At 61.5% G+C, this 19510-nt stretch overlaps 1 protein-coding gene across 2 annotated transcripts in view; it reads right to left on the bottom strand.

The window, feature by feature from the left end:
* Positions 1-504: 504 nt before the first annotated feature.
* Positions 505-19510, bottom strand: part of KCND3 (potassium voltage-gated channel subfamily D member 3) — a 134315-nt gene continuing 115309 nt past the window's right edge. The window contains exons 3-8 of one of the 2 annotated variants that reach the window (XM_081113170.1): positions 9660-9822; positions 4982-5083; positions 4504-4593; positions 3104-3160; positions 1829-2076; positions 505-1192 (exon numbers count right to left, since the gene is read on the bottom strand). In XM_081113170.1, coding sequence (XP_080969296.1) covers positions 991-1192; positions 1829-2076; positions 3104-3160; positions 4504-4593; positions 4982-5083; positions 9660-9822 — 862 coding nt within the window. In that variant the 3' untranslated portion in view covers positions 505-990. The remainder of the gene's footprint in view (positions 1193-1828; positions 2077-3103; positions 3161-4503; positions 4594-4981; positions 5084-9659; positions 9823-19510) is intronic. The other variant, XM_081113171.1, reaches the window with a different exon arrangement.

Below are 19510 nucleotides of genomic sequence, written 5' to 3' on the forward strand. Positions count from 1 at the left end.
ACTGGCATGTGCCATGCGCCGGTTGATTACGTTTTCAATATCCCAGTGTGATAGATCCGGTCATTCTCCTTCTAAGCCAGACATGGAAACTGGAACACCCGTGATCCCACCTCCAGGGGAGCACTGGGTTCTTGCAGGGGGCTTCCCTCCTCCCTCTTCCCCAGCTGCATCCACGCGCACCACTTCCAGGCACTTAGCTGCAGGTGCCTGCGTGGGGAGGCTTCCCTGGCATGTCTCGGGGCCACCAGGGTCCATGTAGACACAGACGCTGGACAACGGACAAACAGCCAGGGGCGAAGCAGAGAGTGACGGAGACGGAGGGGACAGACAGGGGACATGTTGCTGTGTGGTCATGGCAGCTCTGCAGGTCGGCAGGGCAGTGGGGGCCAGGCTCCGCTGACCTCATGCACCTGGGGGGATGGAGAGACAACTCAGCAGTAACTGGCTGCTTAGCCTAAAAGCTTTTGCTATAAAAGGAGGAAAAAACACACACACAAAACCAAACCTCACAAAATGCGTTGTTTTGGTTCAAAGGTACTGGGTCCATGGAGAAAAACGGTGCACAAAAATCCGTTGGTGTTTTTGTTTTCCACCTTTTCCCCTGAATAAATATTATCCATTAAGAGCCTTGAAAAGGTGCTTAGATACACAGTGTTATATTTTCTTCCTGTTTTGCATGTGTCAATTGGGCCTCTGCTGCTCTCGGTCTCCTGTTTTCCTCACTGGGGTCTCCAGAAGCAACTGCTATTTGGTCTGAGGCTCCCCCTCCAGTCCCATCCCCTACCCTCCCTTCCTCTGGCCCCTGGGAGGCAGGACCACAGGGCTGTGTCCACGCCAGTGAGCCGGGGGCCCTCTGCTGCTCTTGTTCCTCCCGGGCATGAGGTGCAGTGCTGGGGAGGGGGCAGGGAGAGGGGACGGGCGGTCCAGTGGCCTCCACCAACATGCCAGCCGCTTCTCTCCCACTGCCCCATGGCCCTGTGTCCAGTGGTCTTACAAGGCGGAGACCTTGACGACGTTGCTGGCTATGGCAGGAATGTTCGTGTTGGGGCCTGGGCTGGCAGGGGGTGGCCGGCTCTCCCCCTCGGGGGTTAGCGCTGGGGGTGTGGGGATGCTGATGATGGCTGTGGTGATCTGGGATGTTTTGCAGTTTGGTCTCAGTCCGTCGTCTGCTTTCAGATTAAGGCTGGAGCGACTGGGATAAAAATAAAAGAGTGAGCAGAGGATGGTGGCTCTTGCTAGTGTCCCAAAGCTTCCCTCCCCCCCGCCCCCCCCCCCCCCCCCCCGACATCTCTAGCTCATGGAAACTAGGAGGAGCCTTCAGCCTGCCTCTGTCTCTGCTTTGGACATCAGCCCGTAATTACTCATTTTCATTATAGGCCTAAACTACCAACAACTGCAAAGTCCTGGATATTGGGCTTTGGCCTCAAAGGAAATGTCTTCCCTCTGGTGGGTTGTTTGCCTATCGTTCGTGGCATTCGACTGTTGCTTTCCCGGAATTCCTTGCAGTTCACTGGAGGGGGTGGGGGTGGACAGATATATGCAGAGAAAGGAGGGAAAGGCAGTCTGAGGTTCAAAACCAGCCGGGGATAAGCTGTGTTGGACACAGTTGTGAGCATTATTTTCTTGGTCCATTCTTCGTACTGGGATAGGTCATTTGTGGATTTTCGGGGGAGTGTTTTTTTTTTCTGGTATCTAACCACACATTGGGCCTACAGGTCTGCTACAGTATCCCCCAAAGAGCCTTTGGGTTAACTTGTCAGGACAAGGAGGGGGCGGGGCATAGATGAGGGGGCAGAGGGCCAGGGTGCTCCTGAGGCTGAAGGCCCACCTGGTGGTGAGGGAGGGCTGCTCGCTGCCCTGGATGTGGATGGTGCTGAGCTCTTGCATGCTGCGCAGGCGGGTGGCCGGCAGGTTGGAGTTGGGCAGGTGTGTGGTCTTCTTACTACGACGGGAGCAGCAGGTGGTCGTGAGGCCCTGGTGGCTGGACAGCGAGGGGCTTCTCGTGGACGGGTAGTTCTGCATCGAGCTCTCCAGGCAGTTCTGCTCATACATCTGCTCGTCTATGAACTCGTGGTTCTGTGGGAAGCAGGAGGAGGGGGAGATGAGCCCCCAGACTTGGGGTGGCTGCCTGTCTCTGTTCCGGGCCTGGAGAGAAGGCCTCCCAGCTGCCTGGGGCACAGACAGGCATCAAAGGAAGAGGACAGTTCTACGGGCAGCCCTGGCGGCGGGTGGAAGGGTGGGGACTGTAGTTAAGGTGTGAGGTGTACTTGGCGCTGATGGGTGCAGGGCACGGGGGGCTTTGGTGGCATCGGCAGAGCTGGAAGCAGAGATGGGACTTACTCTGCAGGCTCCACACAGGACCCCGGGTGGCAGGGAAGGAGGCGCTGCTGTGGGGGGGGGGGGGGTGGTGCTAGGTTGTCTTTTCTGGACTGAATAGGGGAGATCCTCAGGAATCCTGGGTGGGCGTGAGACATTAGCTGAGAAAGGCACTGATCACTCTCAGAATTGGGAGGGCTTTGCGCTCAAAGGCCAGTGCGCTCAAGCTGTCAGGGTCATGTAATTACTGTTCCTGCACCTGATTAGGGGATATGACTAGCTGGGGGCACAGGGTCCCTAAGTCAAGGGTAAGCGTGGGAAGGGATTGCTAACAGCCTCCTGACGAGAGGCCATCAGATGGGGCTCAAGAGAAATGAGAAATGGCTGTTCGCCAAGGTGACTAGACATCTGTGGCACTAACGATCAGGCAAGGCCGCCAGCGCGCGGAGGAGTCTGACGGGAGGGAGCACGAGAACAGTTCAGAGACCGACACCAGCAGTCCCCACGGAGCTGGGGAGGCGGCCCGATGCGGCCTGGGCACTCCCAGGGCACCAGCGTGGGGCCGTGGTCCTCCGCCCTCCCCGCCCCTGGGGGAGGCTGTCAGGGACTCAGGGAGGCAGCTGGGAGTTCACGAGACACTGGAAGCTGAGTGAGCGGAATGAGGCCGTGGGAGGAGCGGCCCGCGGAGCCAGCAGCACATGCAGAGAACCAGACCAGGGGAGGAGGAGACTCCACAGACTCAAGGAATCAGAGAAAAGAACATCGATTAATTTTTAAAAAGTTATACCTTGATGGTGGACGTTCGTACAGACAACAGGGGATCATCCACAAGATAGGACAACCCCTACAGGACAACATGCCAACAGAAGATAAAAACACCTTTGATTGTCCATTCCGGCATTCCCAAGCTCAGAGATGACGCGCAGTCTCTGGTCCCAGCATTCCAGCCCCTGCTCCCAGCATTCCCCACCCTTGGCTCCAGCATGACCCTGCTCAAACCCCAGTTCATTCCTTCCATCCCAGCATTCTGCCTCTTCTACCCCAGCATCTCTCCCCCAAATCCAGCATTCCATCTCTCTCATGGCAGTGTCCCACCCCCACAATCCGACATTCGCCCCTCAAATTCAGCATTCTGTTCTACTCTGATGCCAGCATTCCATCCCTGGACCCCCCCATATCTTTCTTCAATGCCAACATTCCAGCCCTTCAAACCCAAATAATTTCACCCATTCCACCCGGCACATGCACTTGGAAAGGGCAGTCGGGGCCGGGCCCGTCCTTTGGCAAGCTCTGAGTCTGAGAGAAATCCTAGATATGCGCATACAGGTTGACACTAAGGAATATTTGCAAAGTCTGCAAACGGGTTTCCAGGGCACCTCCCCATTCTGGAAGTCCTCGTTGGGCTCTGCTGCCATCCAGTGTCCACACTGACTCATACGCGCCCTCTGACCTCTATCCCCTGCGTCCGGGAGGCAGGACCTTGGGTGTGGGAAGTTCTGCCTGTGCTGAGCCCCTGCCTGCAGTGCACTGGGGGCAGGTTCAAGACCAGGAAAGGGTTTCAGTTTGTCTCTGTCTCTCCTGACTTCCCTCCCCTCCCCCCTATTCCTAACACTTCTGTTGCCAAGGGTCCAGGGTGGCCCACTGCCCTTCCTTTCGGTCTGGTGGTGAGGCACAGGCATCATTCCACATTCCGACTATGTTGCCCGAAACCATGCCTCTCTTAGCAATAAACCGATCGGAAGTGAACGCCCTGGGATGCTGGTGACTAGCGGAAGTGGCCCCAATGGGGTCCCTGCTTAGGGAAATTCAGGTGCTACCGCCTTGCCTCCCTGTCTCCTGTTGCAAGAGGAATGTAGGGGCGAGGCCCACAGGGCATCTCCTAGCACCAGGGTAGGCCCACCTGACATTCGTCTCTGCGGTCCATAGCAACTCCTAGAAATTCTGCCCATTGGAGCCGGGAGACTGACAGGCAGAGCCCTGGTCTCAGCCACGGAGAAGGGGCCGTGGGAGGGTGCAGGGGGGTGAGGCCTCTGCGCTGCTCGGTGACTGCCCGCTCCTCGGGGCCCTCCTCACTGCTTTTGACTCTGAAGGGGACACACTTTGACTTCTGAAGCTGGGCCAGCTTGAGGATGTGCGTTCTGACCCCCGGAAGGGGGGGGCGTGGGTGTGGCAGGGGCTGGGACTCACAGTGGTTTTCTCCAGGCAGTGCAGCAGGTGGTGGTGCTGGCTCTCGATGAGCGAGGTGGTCTTGCCCACACGCTCCTCCTCCGGGGTGCCCTGTGCGACGAGAGACGAGGATAGAGCTGCGAGCCTTCCTCTCCACCCTCTTCATTTCCCCACAGAGGGCGGGAGGGCACTAGAAAAATCTGGGCGAACCAAATTTTAGGGTCACCATAGCACATGCCAGCCTTTGGGCTGGGGGTCCTTGGGCTAAAGCTGGTTTAGGGGTTGTGGTGACAATCCCATGGGAGAGGTATGTGCAGGGGGTTGCTACCTGGGGACGGTTTGGAAACATGTCCATCTCAGGGTTCAAACTGGGGCTTTGGGAGGGAGTGCTGGTGCCCTTGCATGAGAAAACAAGCCCACCATCCCCTCCACCTCCCAGCCAGGGTCCCCCAGGCACCTCCCAGCCCGGCCCTCCCTCCACCGCCCGCCAGGCACCGACCATCAGTTCCAGAGCCTCGTTGAGCAGCCCGTTGCGCTTGCTGTGCAGGTAGGCATTGGAGCTGCCTGTCTTGGCCACACGGATCCTGGCAAGGCGGGCCTTCTGTGATTGGCAGAGACAGAGTGAGGTGTAAGGACAGGGAGCCCGACAGGGCCAGGGCTGGGGCTGTCCCAGGGAGGCTGGTTCCCAGGTGATTTGGAGGCAGGGGAGGAGGCTGCTGCTCCCAGCCTCAGGGGTCTCCGTTCACTGGGCCTGGGCCTGATGCTGGGTCAGGATCAGAGTGCCCAGGGGTTTCCACTCGCCTCTGCAGCTGGGGGTCATCCTGGCAGGAGAATACCGCTCATCCAAGTCCCCCTCCTTCCAGGTGTCCCGACCTTTATCGACTCAGATATGGCTACTTCTCGTCTCCCTCAGGCTGCGCGCTGCTTCCATTGCTTGCCCCTCCCCAGCTGGGCCTGCCCACAAGCGGCTGGGGCTCCGAGCAGGCTGCCAGCAGGACAACTTCGACCTCATTTCCTGGGAAGCTGCCCTGTGGCCAGCACGTCCTCGTAGGGACAGTTCAACGCCCTTTCTTGGCTTCTAGAAGGGAAGAGGCCAGGACTTGAACTTGGGGATCTGCCTCTAACTGCTGAGGCAGCTCGCTCCCCTGGATGGGGAGGACGAGAGGGCACCTGGGAGAGAAAGGAGGGCAGGTAACCCTCTTCTCTTTCTGAGCAAAGACCATTCAAGCCCAGGACGATCCTCATCTGGGGTCCTGCTCCAGCCGTACCCCCAGCATCTCCATTCAAGCCAGTCCCTTGTCGGGGTGCGGCTGGTACTGCTTTGGGTGAGGACTGGTAGTTGAGAGTTGCATATGGAACCCCGATTGTGTTAAGCTCATCACAGCCTTACATAACTTGATCACACCACTTAGCGCCCGGCTTCCTGGTGTCTGGGGTCTGTCTCCATTACTTTCCAGAGATGAAAGATTCTCCTCTGTGGCACTTTTAATTTTATCTTACCCTGGGCTCCATTAAAGCAGCAGATTGTCACATCAAATGTGCTGTGGCATTTCATCACTTCCCACCCAGGATAAGGAGGTTCGCACTGTTTACAGAAAAACCCAGCACCTGAAATTGGGTGGGGCTCCGGCCTGCCTCTGGGCTCCTGAGGGCCGGAGTCGGGCTCATGCACATTTCTCTCTGGCGTGTAGTAGGGCTTCGCGCTGAGCGTGCTCAGGCGGGGCTGGTGATGGCCCAGAGGGAGGAAGCCACACCTGGGTCAGAAACCCACGATGAGCCCTAGCCGGCTTGGCTCAGTGGATAGAGCGTCAGCCTGAGGACTGAAGGGTCCCAGGTTCGATTCCGGCCAAGGGCACATGCCTGGGTTTCGGGCTCGATCCCCAGTGGGGGGTGTGCAGGAGGCAGCCGATCAATGATTCTCATCATTGATATTTCTATCTCTCTTTCTCCCTTCCTCTCTGAAATCAATAAAGAAATATATTAACAAAAAAAAGAAACCCACGATGATAAAGCCGCTGCTGGAGGCTCACTCCTCCATGGCCATGAGGACATGAGAGTTAACAGAGTTTGAGGTCACCTAGGCTCTTCTAAAGACACGAAACGGCCCTGGCCGCACGGCTCCACTGTTTGGAACACTGACCGTCCCGTGCACCGAGGCTGCAGGTTTGATTCCCAGTCAGGGCATATACCTAGGTTGTGAGTTCGATCCCAGCTCGGGGTGAGTACAGGAGGCAGCCAATCGATGTTTCCCTCACGCCGATGTGTTTCTCTCTCCCCCTCTCAAATCAATAAAAGCATATCCTTGGGTGATAAAGAAGTGGAAGATGCGAGGGGAAGTGACTGACCAGGGTAAGGCAGTGAACTAGCAAGACCAGCTCAGACCTGCAACTCCCAGCACAGACGTGGCCTCCGGAACATCCCTCTTCTCCCTGGAATGTCAGCTCCTGTCAGACAAGTTTCTAAACCTGCTGCCAATCCCAGGAAGCCGCACTTTCAGCAGATGTGGGGTCGCTGGGGTTGGAGGAGGGGCCTGGGCGGAGGGTGCGGCCCCCCGGGAGCCCTCCCGCTGTCTGGCTGCAGCACCCTGTGGCCCTGAGACTGGGGACCTCCTGCCCCAGAAGTAGAAAAGCCCAAACAACAGGCAGCCACACTCTCAGGTATGAGCCCCCCAGAGAAATGTTCACATGGAACCTGTACATGGATGTTCACAGCAGCCTGACCTCTGAACCCAGTGGCCTCGTCCCAGGTGCCCCTCAACAGGCCATGGTTAAACTGGCTCATCCACAGCACGGGGGCCGCCCAGCCAGCAGAGGAACGGCTGGATGCACGCTCCTGGCTGAGTCTCCAGGACACGCACGAAACGATCAAGTGCCTACTGGACAGCCCATTCATACAACCGCTTTGAAATGGAAACATCTGATAAAGGGAGGACAGGGTTTTCAGAGGTCAGGGGTGGGCGGCTTTAGGGTGGGAGGGTGTGGTTATAAAAGAGGGTGGGGACTAAAGCACAGACCTACAGAGGAGAGAACGTTGAAGAAAACCACACGCACCCCAACAACTAAAGCGGAAATCTGAATTGGGTTGACTGATGGATCCCATACGATCAGTTGTATCAACGTCCACACCCTGGTTGTGATAATCTTACAAGTGCTTGTGGGTCTATAATCTCAATAAGCATTTCCAGTAAAATAAAGAGATGGGCAGGACCTGGAGATGGGGACCAACTGCCCCCCCCAGACGCGCCCCCTCTGTCCCCTGCCTCCCCTGATCTCCAAGTCCCACGGTTCAACAGTGAGGCAAACATCATGGAGTGATTTCAGTAATTGCCCCCGAGCACAGCAGCCGACAGGACGCTGAGGCTTGTGGGCTGAGCTCACCGTTGTGGCTGTTGAGCTGAGTCACCTCCCTGCCCCTCTCCACACCCCACGACGTCCCCTGGACCCCCTTCCTTGCCTCAGATCCTAGGAGCAGGCAGCATCCCCCCATCCTTCCCCCGCCCGTCTGCATCCTCTCCCTTCTCTCGAGGGAAGTGAGAAGGTGGAAGACAAGCTGAGCAGCTTGAGGCGAGAGTATCCAGGGAAGTGAAAACACTACAAGTATTTACTCTGACTTCAAAGGGGCCTGGGAAGGGAAAGGAGGAGGGGGGCTGAGGGGCAGAAGGAGGGGCTTATCTGGTTGCAGTGGCAGAGAAGAAGGTGCCAAAGCCGAGGCCTCTGGATTAGTCACAGGATGAGCCCTGAGACTCCACGGGGAAAGGGCTTGTTCCACTCGTGCGCGGATGGGGTGCTCCAGGAAGCGGGGGGCAGGGGGTGCCAAGGGGAAGAGAGCTGCTGAGCGGGTGGCCACAGCCCTGGCTCTGGGGGAGCTGAGGATTCCTTTGACCCTCTCCTGCTCGGCCATATCCCTGTCAGCCCAGCCCTGGCCCTTGGGGCCCCGGCTCCCGGATGCGGGAAGGAGGGCCCCGTGTTGCCAGCCCCTTGCCTGGGAAGGCGCAGTGAAGTCAGGGCTGGTGCACGTGGGCCTGCTGTGCTGACGGGCACAGGGCAGAGAGGAGACTGTGTCTGGGGTGGCTGGCAGGGGAGGGGGAGCCCTGACCTTGGGTGTGGAGGCAGGAAATGGGCGGGGAGGCGGAGGGGACAGCACAGAGCAGCCTGGGCCTGGCCACAGGACTCACCCACGGCAAGAAAAGCCGAGGCTCCTCAGCATAGGCCACACGGAGGCGCTTGCTGGGATGGGTGGTGGAGTCTAATCTGCTGTTATTAAGCGTAATGACATGCCAGTCACACCCATCGGAGCTGGCGGCCTGGGCTTGATGCCCTTGGGACACAGACCCCTCTGCAAGTCCGGGGCCCTGCCACGGGGGGGGGGGGGGGGGGGGCTGCCCGGTGTGTGCGGGGCCCGCTGCAGTGCACGGCCTGCACGCAGTAGGTGCTTAGTACATGTTTGTGGAGTGAAATGAAAGCAAGAATGAAGTCAGGACACAAAACCTCAGTCTCCATGAATGACCCCTTCAGCCAGGGCCCTGGCCACTGTGACCAGAGTCCCCTCCAGGTGAGAGGCTCCGACGGTGGACGCCCCTCGCCCTCCCCTCTCCTCGTGGAAGTCACCACTTGAGCTCCACCGCCCGGCACCAGGTCGCTGTTCAGGATGGAAGGTGGGGCCGGTCAGGACGGGCGGCGCCTCCCCCTGCCCTGCCTGCCTCAGAGGGGACCCTGGACTCACTGAGCTCCCGGGGCCGTGGCGCCGCTCCGGCTCATGGCGGTTCTGGGCCTCGACCCTGAGCCGCGGTGCCTGAACCCGCGTGCCGTTCGTCCCTGACTCAATGGCCTCAATGTTCTCCTTCAGAGGACTCCCTCTCTCTCTCAGTGAATTTATTTCTGTCCCTGTGCTTTGTCGGTACCGAGAGCGGTGATGTCGGCCCGGCAGCTCCTGGTGGGCGGGCGGAGGGGGCCAGGCCACGGGAATTGTACGGAATGTCCAGGAGAGAGTCGGCTCCTGGGTCATGAGGGCTTGTGGGGTGGCAGCTGACGGCGGGAACGCATGGCGGGGAAGAAGGGACTCAGCCACCTCCCTTTCCAAGCCAGCAGGCGTCCACGCCGGCTTCTCCCAGGAACTCCGGCCGGCAGCCTGACTGTGAGGCCTCTGGCCCAGCGCCCGCCCGCCCGGTGTCGGCTCACCTTCTGCGCCCTGCGCTTGTCCGCTCTCTGGTTCTGGTGGTAGATCCGGCTGAAGTTGGAGACGATCACGGGCACCGGCAGGGCGATGACCAGGACGCCGCTCAGGGAGCAGATGGACCCGAAGATCTTCCCGGCGATGGTCTTGGGCACCATGTCCCCGTAGCTGAGGGGGGAGAGCAGGTGTGAGGAAGAGGGGCCGTTTGGCTCCCCTGCCAATCATCACTCACTCACTCACTCATTCAGCAGCTGCGGAGGTGCCTCGTGTGTCAGGTACTGAAGTAAGACCTGGGAATGAACATAGCAGACAAGATCCTTACGTCCCTCGAGCCAGCATCCTACAAGGGCAAGGCCGTAAATAGGAAGTGAATTCATAAAGGCACCGCGACCCGTGGTTACGTCCATGAAGGGAAGAGACACAGGTGCCGCCAGGGAGGGACTGTGGGCAGGAACCGCCGCAGGAACATTTAAACTCATGGAGAGGGGAAGAGCATGCCGGGCCGAGGGAACAGACAGCACGGAGGCCTGAGGTCCCAGGAGCTTAGCTGGTTCTAGAAAAGGTTAAAGAGCCAGTGGGGCTGGAGGGAGGAAGGGAGTTATACAAGACGGGGGGAGAGGGGGCAGGCAGGGGCCCGACCGCACGGAGCACGAAGAGCCACGGATGAGCCTTAACCAGAGAAGCACCATGGTCTCATTTATGATACTAGCATGTGCCAAACCCACCTGCCGACGGAGATTCCTGCCTTAGAAAGCCCTTCGCACACTGACCCCACAGCCCCAGGGACCGCGAGCCTGGCGTCCTCGCTCCCATCACAGATGCAGCCGTGAGGCTCCGAGGTGCCCTCGTTTGGGTGCAGCTGGGAGGAAACCCACTCTTGCTTTCATCTCTTCTAGAACCTGCACCGAGCGAGGGCGGACCACCAGCTCTGGAACTCGGCCCCGAGGGCGGGGAAGCCACTTCGGGACAGAGCCACTCTGAAGTGCTTCACGTCATGGCGGCGGCTGCCCCGAGACTGTCAGCCCCCCGGCCAGAGCCTCTCCTCCAACCAGGGACTCTCCACAGCGGTAAGCGTTTAGCCTCTTTAGTGAGATAATGGAAAGATTATTAAGCGAAGAGCAAACAGGTGCGACTCCTTTGGGACAGGAGCACACCAACGCCCAGCTCAAGGTCTGGACGGGAAACGGGCTTAGGATGACCAGGAATCGTCGCTGCGGAAACAGTGAGGCTCAAGGTCGCTTGTCCTGAGGGGGGACCACGGAGTCCTGGGCTCCACAGAGATGTGGGGGGCGGGGGGCGGGGAGCGGAGAGCCAGCTGGGAAGAATGAAGCCCTCACCTGCGAGCACTGGGCTCTGGGAGGACAGGCCGGTGGGCACGTATTTGCTGAGCGAAAGCATGATCTCGTTTAAGCCTCCCACCCTGGGAGTCGGCTCCTGTCTCGAGAACTGCCTTCCTTCTCCTTCAGTGTCCAGGCCCTTTGTCCCGGGCAAGCTGTCAGCCATGTCCCTGATGTTGAGGCTGCGATAGGTCCTCTGGGGACCCGGACCCAGGTCTGCCTTCTCTGCCACGTGCTCAGGGACGTACATGGCTGAGGACTTGGCTTCTGGAGCTGGAGACCTGGGCTCAAGACCCGCCCAGCTCCACCAGAACACGAACGCATGACGTGGGGCCTGTGTCCTTGTCTATAAAGTGCGTGGCCAAGGTCCTAACCCTGTGGCGACATGCACAGCTCTGTAAACAAGAGGTGCTGTTACTCTTGCCCAGGCATCCTGGTAGCCATGGTCTCTGTTGCTGAACTTGGGACACAGCTGGTTGTCCCAAGTTCAAGTGCTCCCAGTGGCGAGGACAGGGGGCTGTCCTACGGAGGTGGGTCGTGTTAGCCGGAACCGACTGAAAGACGGACATCGGGCCGGTGACCATGGACGTAACGAAGCGCAGCAGGAACATGTAAGAAAGTGCCAGGACTCCATCTCAGAGCTATCGCGTGGGTGGGGATGCTGAGGGCAGCGGGAAGGTTGCCCCCCCCCCCCCCCCCGCCTCAGGCAGAGAGGACGGGGAGGGAAGCTACGCCCACCATGGGGCAGTTATAAACAAACTCTGCTACGGAAAGTTGTGTATAAGCTTTGGTGCGGCCTGAGTTTTCATTTCTCCAGGCGCCCGGTGTAACTAGGTTTAACAGTTTGCGGCCGGTCAGACTGCTTTCTGAAGTGCCCGCACCATTTTACAGCCACACCAGCACCCCGTTAGGGCTCCCATTCTCCCGTCTCTTCACCAACACGGTGACGGCTGCCTTCTGACCCCAGCCTCCCAGCGGGTGTGCAGGTATCGCACTGCATTTCCCTGGTTGGCTAATGAGGTCGGGCAGCTCTTCCCCTTCCCGGATTTTCACTCTTGAGACCAGATCAGCCTCCTTCGAAGAAGTTGAAGCTGCAACAAACAAGGCTCCGGGCTGCCCACAGCCATGCTTTCTGCATTTGGGAGAATGCAGGCTGTCGGCAGAGCGGGAGCCGGCTGACATGCAGAAGGGGGTGATGGGAAGGGAAGTCTGATGACGTTTGGGTTCCTCTGAATTCTCTCTGAGGCCCAGCTTCACTTAGCCTTTCCTGCAGCTCAATCCCTCCTTGACTCTGCAAGTTACTATGTTTGTTTAACCTTCCATTGGCTCCCATGATGGTGATGAGATGATGGTGATGACGGGACTACTGCTGCTCTCCCTAAGCAAGCTCTTCCCATTTCTAACCAACAGCGACTGCGGGTCAAACCTGCCGGGCTGGGCTGGCCACTCACTACCCAGCAGCTGACTGCAGTGGCCACGGCCGCGAGGGGTAGTGCTCCCCGGGGCCCCCGGACAGTCCTCATGGCATCTATGGCCTATTTTCTCTGTGGAACGTGAGCAAAGTGAGGCGTGAGAAAAGGAAAAACAGAAGGTGTCTTGGGCTCAGACAGGATTTGAAGCTGTCCCCTTCCTCCCCTTTCTGCCTTCCTCCTCTCATGCCAACCAGGGCCGCGTCCTCCCACCTCTTCCTGCTCTGTGCCCGGGGAAGGCAGGGGCAGGAAGGCCCCTCCTGGAGGTGACGCAGGTGCAGGTGGCTACGGTGCTCACCTCGGACCTGCATGGGGCCAGGTGGAGGTGGCTGCCGTCCTGGTCGGGGGAGGGGGGGAGAGGGGGGGGCTCCGGCTCTGCTTCCCACCTCTCCCAGCATCCTCGGACCCGCAGTGACGTCGGGGCTGCAGGCGCAGGGACGCTCGCCCTCCTAACATGGAAGGCTAATTAAGTGCATTCGGGCTGAGGGATAATCACACCTTCCTCTGAACTGAGGCTGCACACACCACCCGCCTTGTACAATTAATTGCTGCCTTTCCTTCCTCCTCCAGGTGCCGAGAGATAAGCGGGAGCTGAGCTCCCATCCGGTCCTGCCTTGCTCAGATGGGCAGGGCTGCCGTCCAGGGGCCCGATCTTTCCTGGAGGCCGGGCACGGCCCTGGGGCCCAGAGACTGGGGCCAGCCAAGGACACGTGCCCACTCCTGACAGGCACGTTCTTCTAGAAACCACCTGAGCCCATTCTCCCAGTCTCAGTCCCCAGAGACTTGTCCCATGGACCCCTCCACCCTCTTGGGAGTGGAGGTGACAGAAACAGCTGTGAGACAGCATCTGGTCAGTCCCCACGTTCCCTCGGGGACTTGTCCCCCAGGCCCGCACCACCTTGGCCCCAGGCCCCAGGCCCGCACCACCTTGGCCCCAGGCCCCAGTCCCGCACCACCTTGGCCCCCAGAACCCAGTCCCGCACCACCTTGTCCCCCAGGCCTGCACCACCTTGGCCCCCAGGCCCCAGTCCCGCACCACCTTGGCCCCCAGGCCCCAGTCCCGCACCACCTTGGCCCCCAGGCCCCAGTCCTGCACCACCTTGGCCCCCAGAACCCAGTCCTGCACCACCTTGGCCCCCAGAACCCAGTCCTGCACCACCTTGGCCCCCAGAACCCAGTCCTGCACCACCTTGGCCCCCAGAACCCAGTCCTGCACCACCTTGGCCCCCAGGCCCCAGTCCCGCACCACCTTGGCCCCCAGGCCCCAGTCCTGCACCACCTTGGCCCCCAGAACCCAGTCCTGCACCACCTTGGCCCCCAGAACCCAGTCCTGCACCACCTTGGCCCCCAGAACCCAGTCCTGCACCACCTTGGCCCCCAGGCCCCAGTCCTGCACCACCTTGTCCCCCAGGCCCCAGTCCTGCACCACCTTGTCCCCCAGAACCCAGTCCTGCACCACCTTGGCCCCCAGGCCCCAGTCCTGCACCACCTTGGCCCCCAGGCCCCAGTCCTGCACCACCTTGTCCCCCAAAACCCAGTCCTGCACCACCTTGGCCCCCAGGCCCCAGTCCTGCACCACCTTGTCCCCCAGGCCCCAGTCCCGCACCACCTTGGCCCCCAGGCCCGCACCACCTTGGCCCCCAGGCCCCAGTCCTGCACCACCTTGTCCCCCAGGCCCCAGTCCCGCACCACCTTGGCCCCCAGGCCCCAGTCCCGCACCACCTTGTCCCCCAGGCCCCAGGCCCGCACCACCTTGTCCCCCAGGCCCCAGTCCCGCACCACCTTGGCCCCCAGGCCTGCACCACCTTGGCCCCCAGGCCTGCACCACCTTGGCCCCTAGGCCCCAGTCCTGCACCACCTTGGCCCCCAGGCCCGCACCACCTTGGCCCCCAGGCCCCAGTCCTGCACCACCTTGGCCCCCAGGCCCCAGTCCTGCACCACCTTGGCCCCCAGGCCCCAGTCCTGCACCACCTTGGCCCCCAGGCCCCAGTCCTGCACCTCCTTGGCCCCCAGGCCCCAGTCCCGCACCACCTTGGCCCCCAGGCCCCAGTCCCGCACCACCTTGGCCCCCAGGCCCCAGTCCCGCACCACCTTGTCCCCCAGGCCCCAGTCCCGCACCACCTTGGCCCCCAGGCCCCAGTCCCGCACCACCTTGTCCCCCAGGCCCCAGTCCCGCACCACCTTGGCCCCCAGGCCCCAGTCCTGCACCACCTTGGCCCCCAGGCCCGCACCACCTTGGCCCCCAGGCCCCAGTCCTGCACCACCTTGGCCCCCAGGCCCCAGTCCTGCACCACCTTGGCCCCCAGGCCCCAGTCCCGCACCACCTTGTCCCCCAGGCCCCAGTCCTGCACCACCTTGTCCCCCAGGCCCCAGTCCTGCACCACCTTGGCCCCCAGGCCCGCACCACCTTGGCCCCCAGGCCCCAGTCCTGCACCACCTTGTCCCCCAGGCCCCAGTCCTGCACCACCTTGGCCCCCAGGCCCCAGTCCCGCACCACCTTGTCCCCCAGGCCCCAGTCCTGCACCACCTAGGCCCCCAGGCCCCAGTCCTGCACCACCTTGTCCCCCAGACCCGCACCACCTTGGCCCCCAGGCCCCAGTCCCGCACCACCTTGGCCCCCAGGCCCCAGTCCCGCACCACCTTGGCCCCCAGGCCCCAGTCCCGCACCACCTTGGCCCCCAGGCCCCAGTCCCGCACCACCTTGTCCCCCAGGCCCCAGTCCCGCACCACCTTGGCCCCCAGGCCCCAGTCCCGCACCACCTTGGCCCCCAGGCCCCAGTCCCGCACCACCTTGGCCCCCAGGCCCGCACCACCTTGGCCCCTAGGCCCCAGTCCTGCACCACCTTGGCCCCCAGGCCCGCACCACCTTGGCCCCCAGGCCCCAGTCCTGCACCACCTTGTCCCCCAGGCCCCAGTCCCGCACCACCTTGGCCCCCAGGCCCCAGTCCCGCACCACCTTGGCCCCCAGGCCCCAGTCCCGCACCACCTTGGCCCCCAGGCCCGCACCACCTTGGCCCCCAGGCCCGCACCACCTTGGCCCCCAGGCCCCAGTCCCGCACCACCTTGGCCCCCAGTCCTGCACCACCTTGTCCCCCAGGCCCCAGTCCCGCACCACCTTGGCCCCCAGGCCCCAGTCCCGCACCACCTTGGCCCCCAGGCCCGCACCACCTTGGCCCCCAGGCCCCAGTCCTGCACCACCTTGGCCCCCAGGCCCCAGTCCCGCACCACCTTGGCCCCCAGTCCCGCACCACCTTGGCCCCCAGGCCCCAGTCCTGCACCACCTTGGCCCCCAGGCCCGCACCACCTTGGCCCCCAGGCCCCAGTCCTGCACCACCTTGGCCCCCAGGACTGCACCACCTTGGCCCCCAGGCCCCAGTCCCGCACCACCTTGGCCCCCAGGCCCGCACCACCTTGGCCCCTAGGCCCCAGTCCTGCACCACCTTGGCCCCCAGGCCCGCACCACCTTGGCCCCCAGGCCCCAGTCCTGCACCACCTTGGCCCCCAGGCCCCAGTCCTGCACCACCTTGGCCCCCAGGCCCCAGTCCTGCACCACCTTGGCCCCCAGGCCTGCACCACCTTGGCCCCCAGGCCCCAGTCCTGCACCACCTTGGCCCCCAGGCCTGCACCACCTTGGCCCCCAGGCCCCAGTCCCGCACCACCTTGGCCCCCAGGCCCCAGTCCCGCACCACCTTGTCCCCCAGGCCCCAGTCCCGCACCACCTTGTCCCCCAGGCCCCAGTCCTGCACCACCTTGGCCCCCAGGCCCCAGTCCTGCACCACCTTGGCCCCCAGGCCCCAGTCCTGCACCACCTTGGCCCCTAGGCCCCAGTCCCCAGGCCCGCACTGCCTTGTCTGCTTCTCTTTGTCCATATGTTCATCACAACAGCTGTTTGCTGGGGCGGCCTCTCCGCCTCCCACCTCCCTGGCCAGCCAGCCCTGCTCAGAAAGGGGGTGCTGCCTCAACTACAAATGGAGCATGGGCCACGACGGCCTCTGGTTAGTGCCAGGGTGGCCAGGGTGGGAGGAGCCCCAGGGGGATGGAGCACTTGGTTGAAGTCGAGGAGGGGACAGGGAGCTGAGACACAGAAGCTGGGGTGGGTATGTGCCAACAGGCCGATCCCTGGGGACCGTGTGCTGCTGGTGCAGGCCTTGTCTGAAGGTCCAGTCCTGATTCTTCCCGCGCCCCAGGGGATGGCCATGGAGTCGGCGACAGACAGAGGTGGGCAAGAGGCAGAGACAGGGCCAGAGGAGCCAGCCCCTGCCGGGCAGAGGTGCCAGTGATGTGGCTGCTTGGCCCCGTGTACAGCCACCAGGTGTCCCCACTCACCACAGCACTGCGCCCTCCGCTGCCCATGGCAGATCCAATGCCTTGCCAGGTCTCATCGGACCCCGGTACCCCGTGTGGGCTAGCACCCGCTCCCTCATGGGGGTGCCTCTTCCCCGCCTCCCCCAGCCCCACCCTCTGAGGCCCAGGAGACTCCCTCCTCTGCCCACCTCATCTGGACGGCACCGAGTCCCGCGTCTGAGTCCCAGACGCTGTCAGGGTTGTGCAGGGGCTTCCAGGTGACAAGCACAGCCCCAGCCGCGCTCGGGGTCCTGTCCACGCTGGCCTTTCACTGTCCACCCCCAGGGGCTCCCCGCGCAGGCCGCGGGTCAGCCAGGCCTGCGCACAAGTCCCTGCTCCACCTACAGCTGAGCGCCCTCGGGCAGTCACAGCTCCCGGGCCTCAGTTTACCCTCCTGAAAATGGCATCGCAGTGACCTACCTGGCAGGGCTGTCCTGAAAGTCACGCTTGTAAAAGTTCTTTATAAACTGTGGGTGGTTTCATAAAGATGAGAGAGTTTACTATGTGTGTGTAAACTACAGTTATACACACATAATTAGCTGTAGTTATATATAAACGTGGTGTCGTTCTATGACTATATGTAACGAGTTATAACTGAGCCCTCAGCTATTCTGCATGAGACAGCCTGGTCACCTCGGCTGCTCACACTGTCGGGTGACCCATCACCCCCACTCTGGGTCATCTCAGACCCCCAGCTCCAGGACAACCAGACAGAACCGAGACGGGACAGGGCACTGGCCCGCCTCCCCATGCCAGGCCGCAGTGTGGGGAGGAGGTGGGGAACTGGCCAGGGGGCACAGAGAGGAGAAGCTGGGAGCTTGCTTGTGGAGTCTCAGGGGGCTGGTGAGAGCTGAGCAGGGCTTGGGGGGGGGGGCCAGGGGGGGTGCTGGGAGCTGCTCGGTGTGGGTGACAAGGAGAAACGCTGTGTTTTGATTAGTAAGAGCCTCAGGGGGCTACAGACTCTAACACCCCGGCCTCGCCTGCCTGCTTTGTTTCAACAACAGAAAATCATTTTTCTAGACTCAGAAAAAGTTGTGTCACGCTTCCTCCGTGAGTGTGTGTGTGTGTGCGCGCGCGCGTGCGCTTGAGAACTCATTAAATGGAGGGTTCGCCAAGAACAGGGGCCCAGGTCTCAGTTAAAACTATTGATCGGTTGGTGGCCTCTGCATCAGGCACTGGGGACTCCAAAATGATCAGGACGTGGCCACCTCCTGCCCTCGGGACGGGCCGGGCTCCAGGCAGCCGCAGGCACGACTGTGGTGCCCGCGGCCCGGCCTGCGCAGGGCCCTCTCCACCACTGATTGGTATCTGGTCCGGCCACAATGGCTATTCATGGCCCTGCCTGGCCTCCAAAGGCAGCACCGGAAATTTCAAGCAAGAATCCGCTTCCTGGCCCAGCGTCGCCCGGGGTGGACAGGATATTACTGAGATGGGGCTGGATGTGCCCAGCGGTCTCTCGTCTGCCCTTTCTGCCCCTGATGGGGGGTGAGGGAAAGCGGGGCCCTGCGGATCAGCTCCTGGCTCCTTCTTGAATAAACTGGGTGAGTCCTGGTCTCTTCCTGCCCCTCTAGCTTTCATCTCCATCCTCTGATCTGGGTTTGGTTGGATGCCTGGGCTCAATGGCCATTCGCCTCTGCCAGGTCTTGGTCCCACAGATGGGCCTTTCCCTCCCCGGAGGGCAGGTCCCTCCTGCTGAGACCACACCTGTGGAGCAGTGGCTCCTGGTCACCCTGAGACCCGGGAGGGGGCACTGGAGGGAGCTCCACCCACTGTGGCCGAGGTGGCACCGCTCAGGCCCCGGGGCACAGGCTGGCATGCCCTGGACTCTGCCGTCTGCCTGGAGGGACAGCAGGTGTCAGAACTGTCCCTTCTGTTCCCAGGATGATCTACAGCCCATTAGCTGAGCCCAGGACGGTGGAGAATGCCTGTCTCCAGCCCGGAGCCAGCAAGTCCGAGTTTCCTGCAGACATTTCTGCGAAGGGAGAGGGTGGCTGACCTCCCAGGACCCGGGAGCTGGCTTGCGGCTGCCAGCCCCAGGCTTTCATAACAGAAAAGGCCAAGGAACCTGGGCGGAATGGCTTCAGAGAAGAGGACTTGGCCATAGCTTTTCCCAGTGTGAATGGGACTTTCCCTGGGGTCTCACAAATCGGGGTCTGTGGCAGCTGGAAAAGGGGGCAAGCTAGGAAGTGGAGGTTAAAATAATCAGTCTCAGCACGTGCACCCCCTCCAGCCTCCGCCTGTCACTCCTCCAGCTGCCAGGGCCGCGGGCAGGCTGACTCACCAGTTGGGCTGACATCTTCCAACACCTCAATCCACATCCAATTTAAGCCGATTTTTTCTGTATAAAACTGTTGAGTAAGGGGAGAGGGGATGTGGCCGGTGACTGTGGGAGGTCCAGTTCCATCACTGGGTGTGAGTTTCAGCCGGGAACTCCCTCCTCTGCTTCCCTGTCCTCTGCTCGGTGGGTTTGGTGACCTCGGAGGGTTTGGTGACCTCGGAGTTGCCTGCTCTGGGGAAGAGAAGACTCATGCTCGCTGAGTGGGGCAGGTGGGCCAGGCCCAGGGTCTTACACACACAGTTCCAGGAGCAAACGGGACAAGAGCGGCCGAAGAGTTTGGACCAAACCAGAAAAGGCTGTACTAATAGGGCAGCGACGTATTGTTGCTGTTTGCTGCCCTGACAGGGCCTGGCACACAGTAGGTGCCA

The sequence above is a fragment of the Myotis nattereri genome (genome assembly GCF_964212035.1).
Source record: "Myotis nattereri genome assembly, chromosome: 18".
Classification (NCBI taxonomy): domain Eukaryota; kingdom Metazoa; phylum Chordata; class Mammalia; order Chiroptera; family Vespertilionidae; genus Myotis; species Myotis nattereri.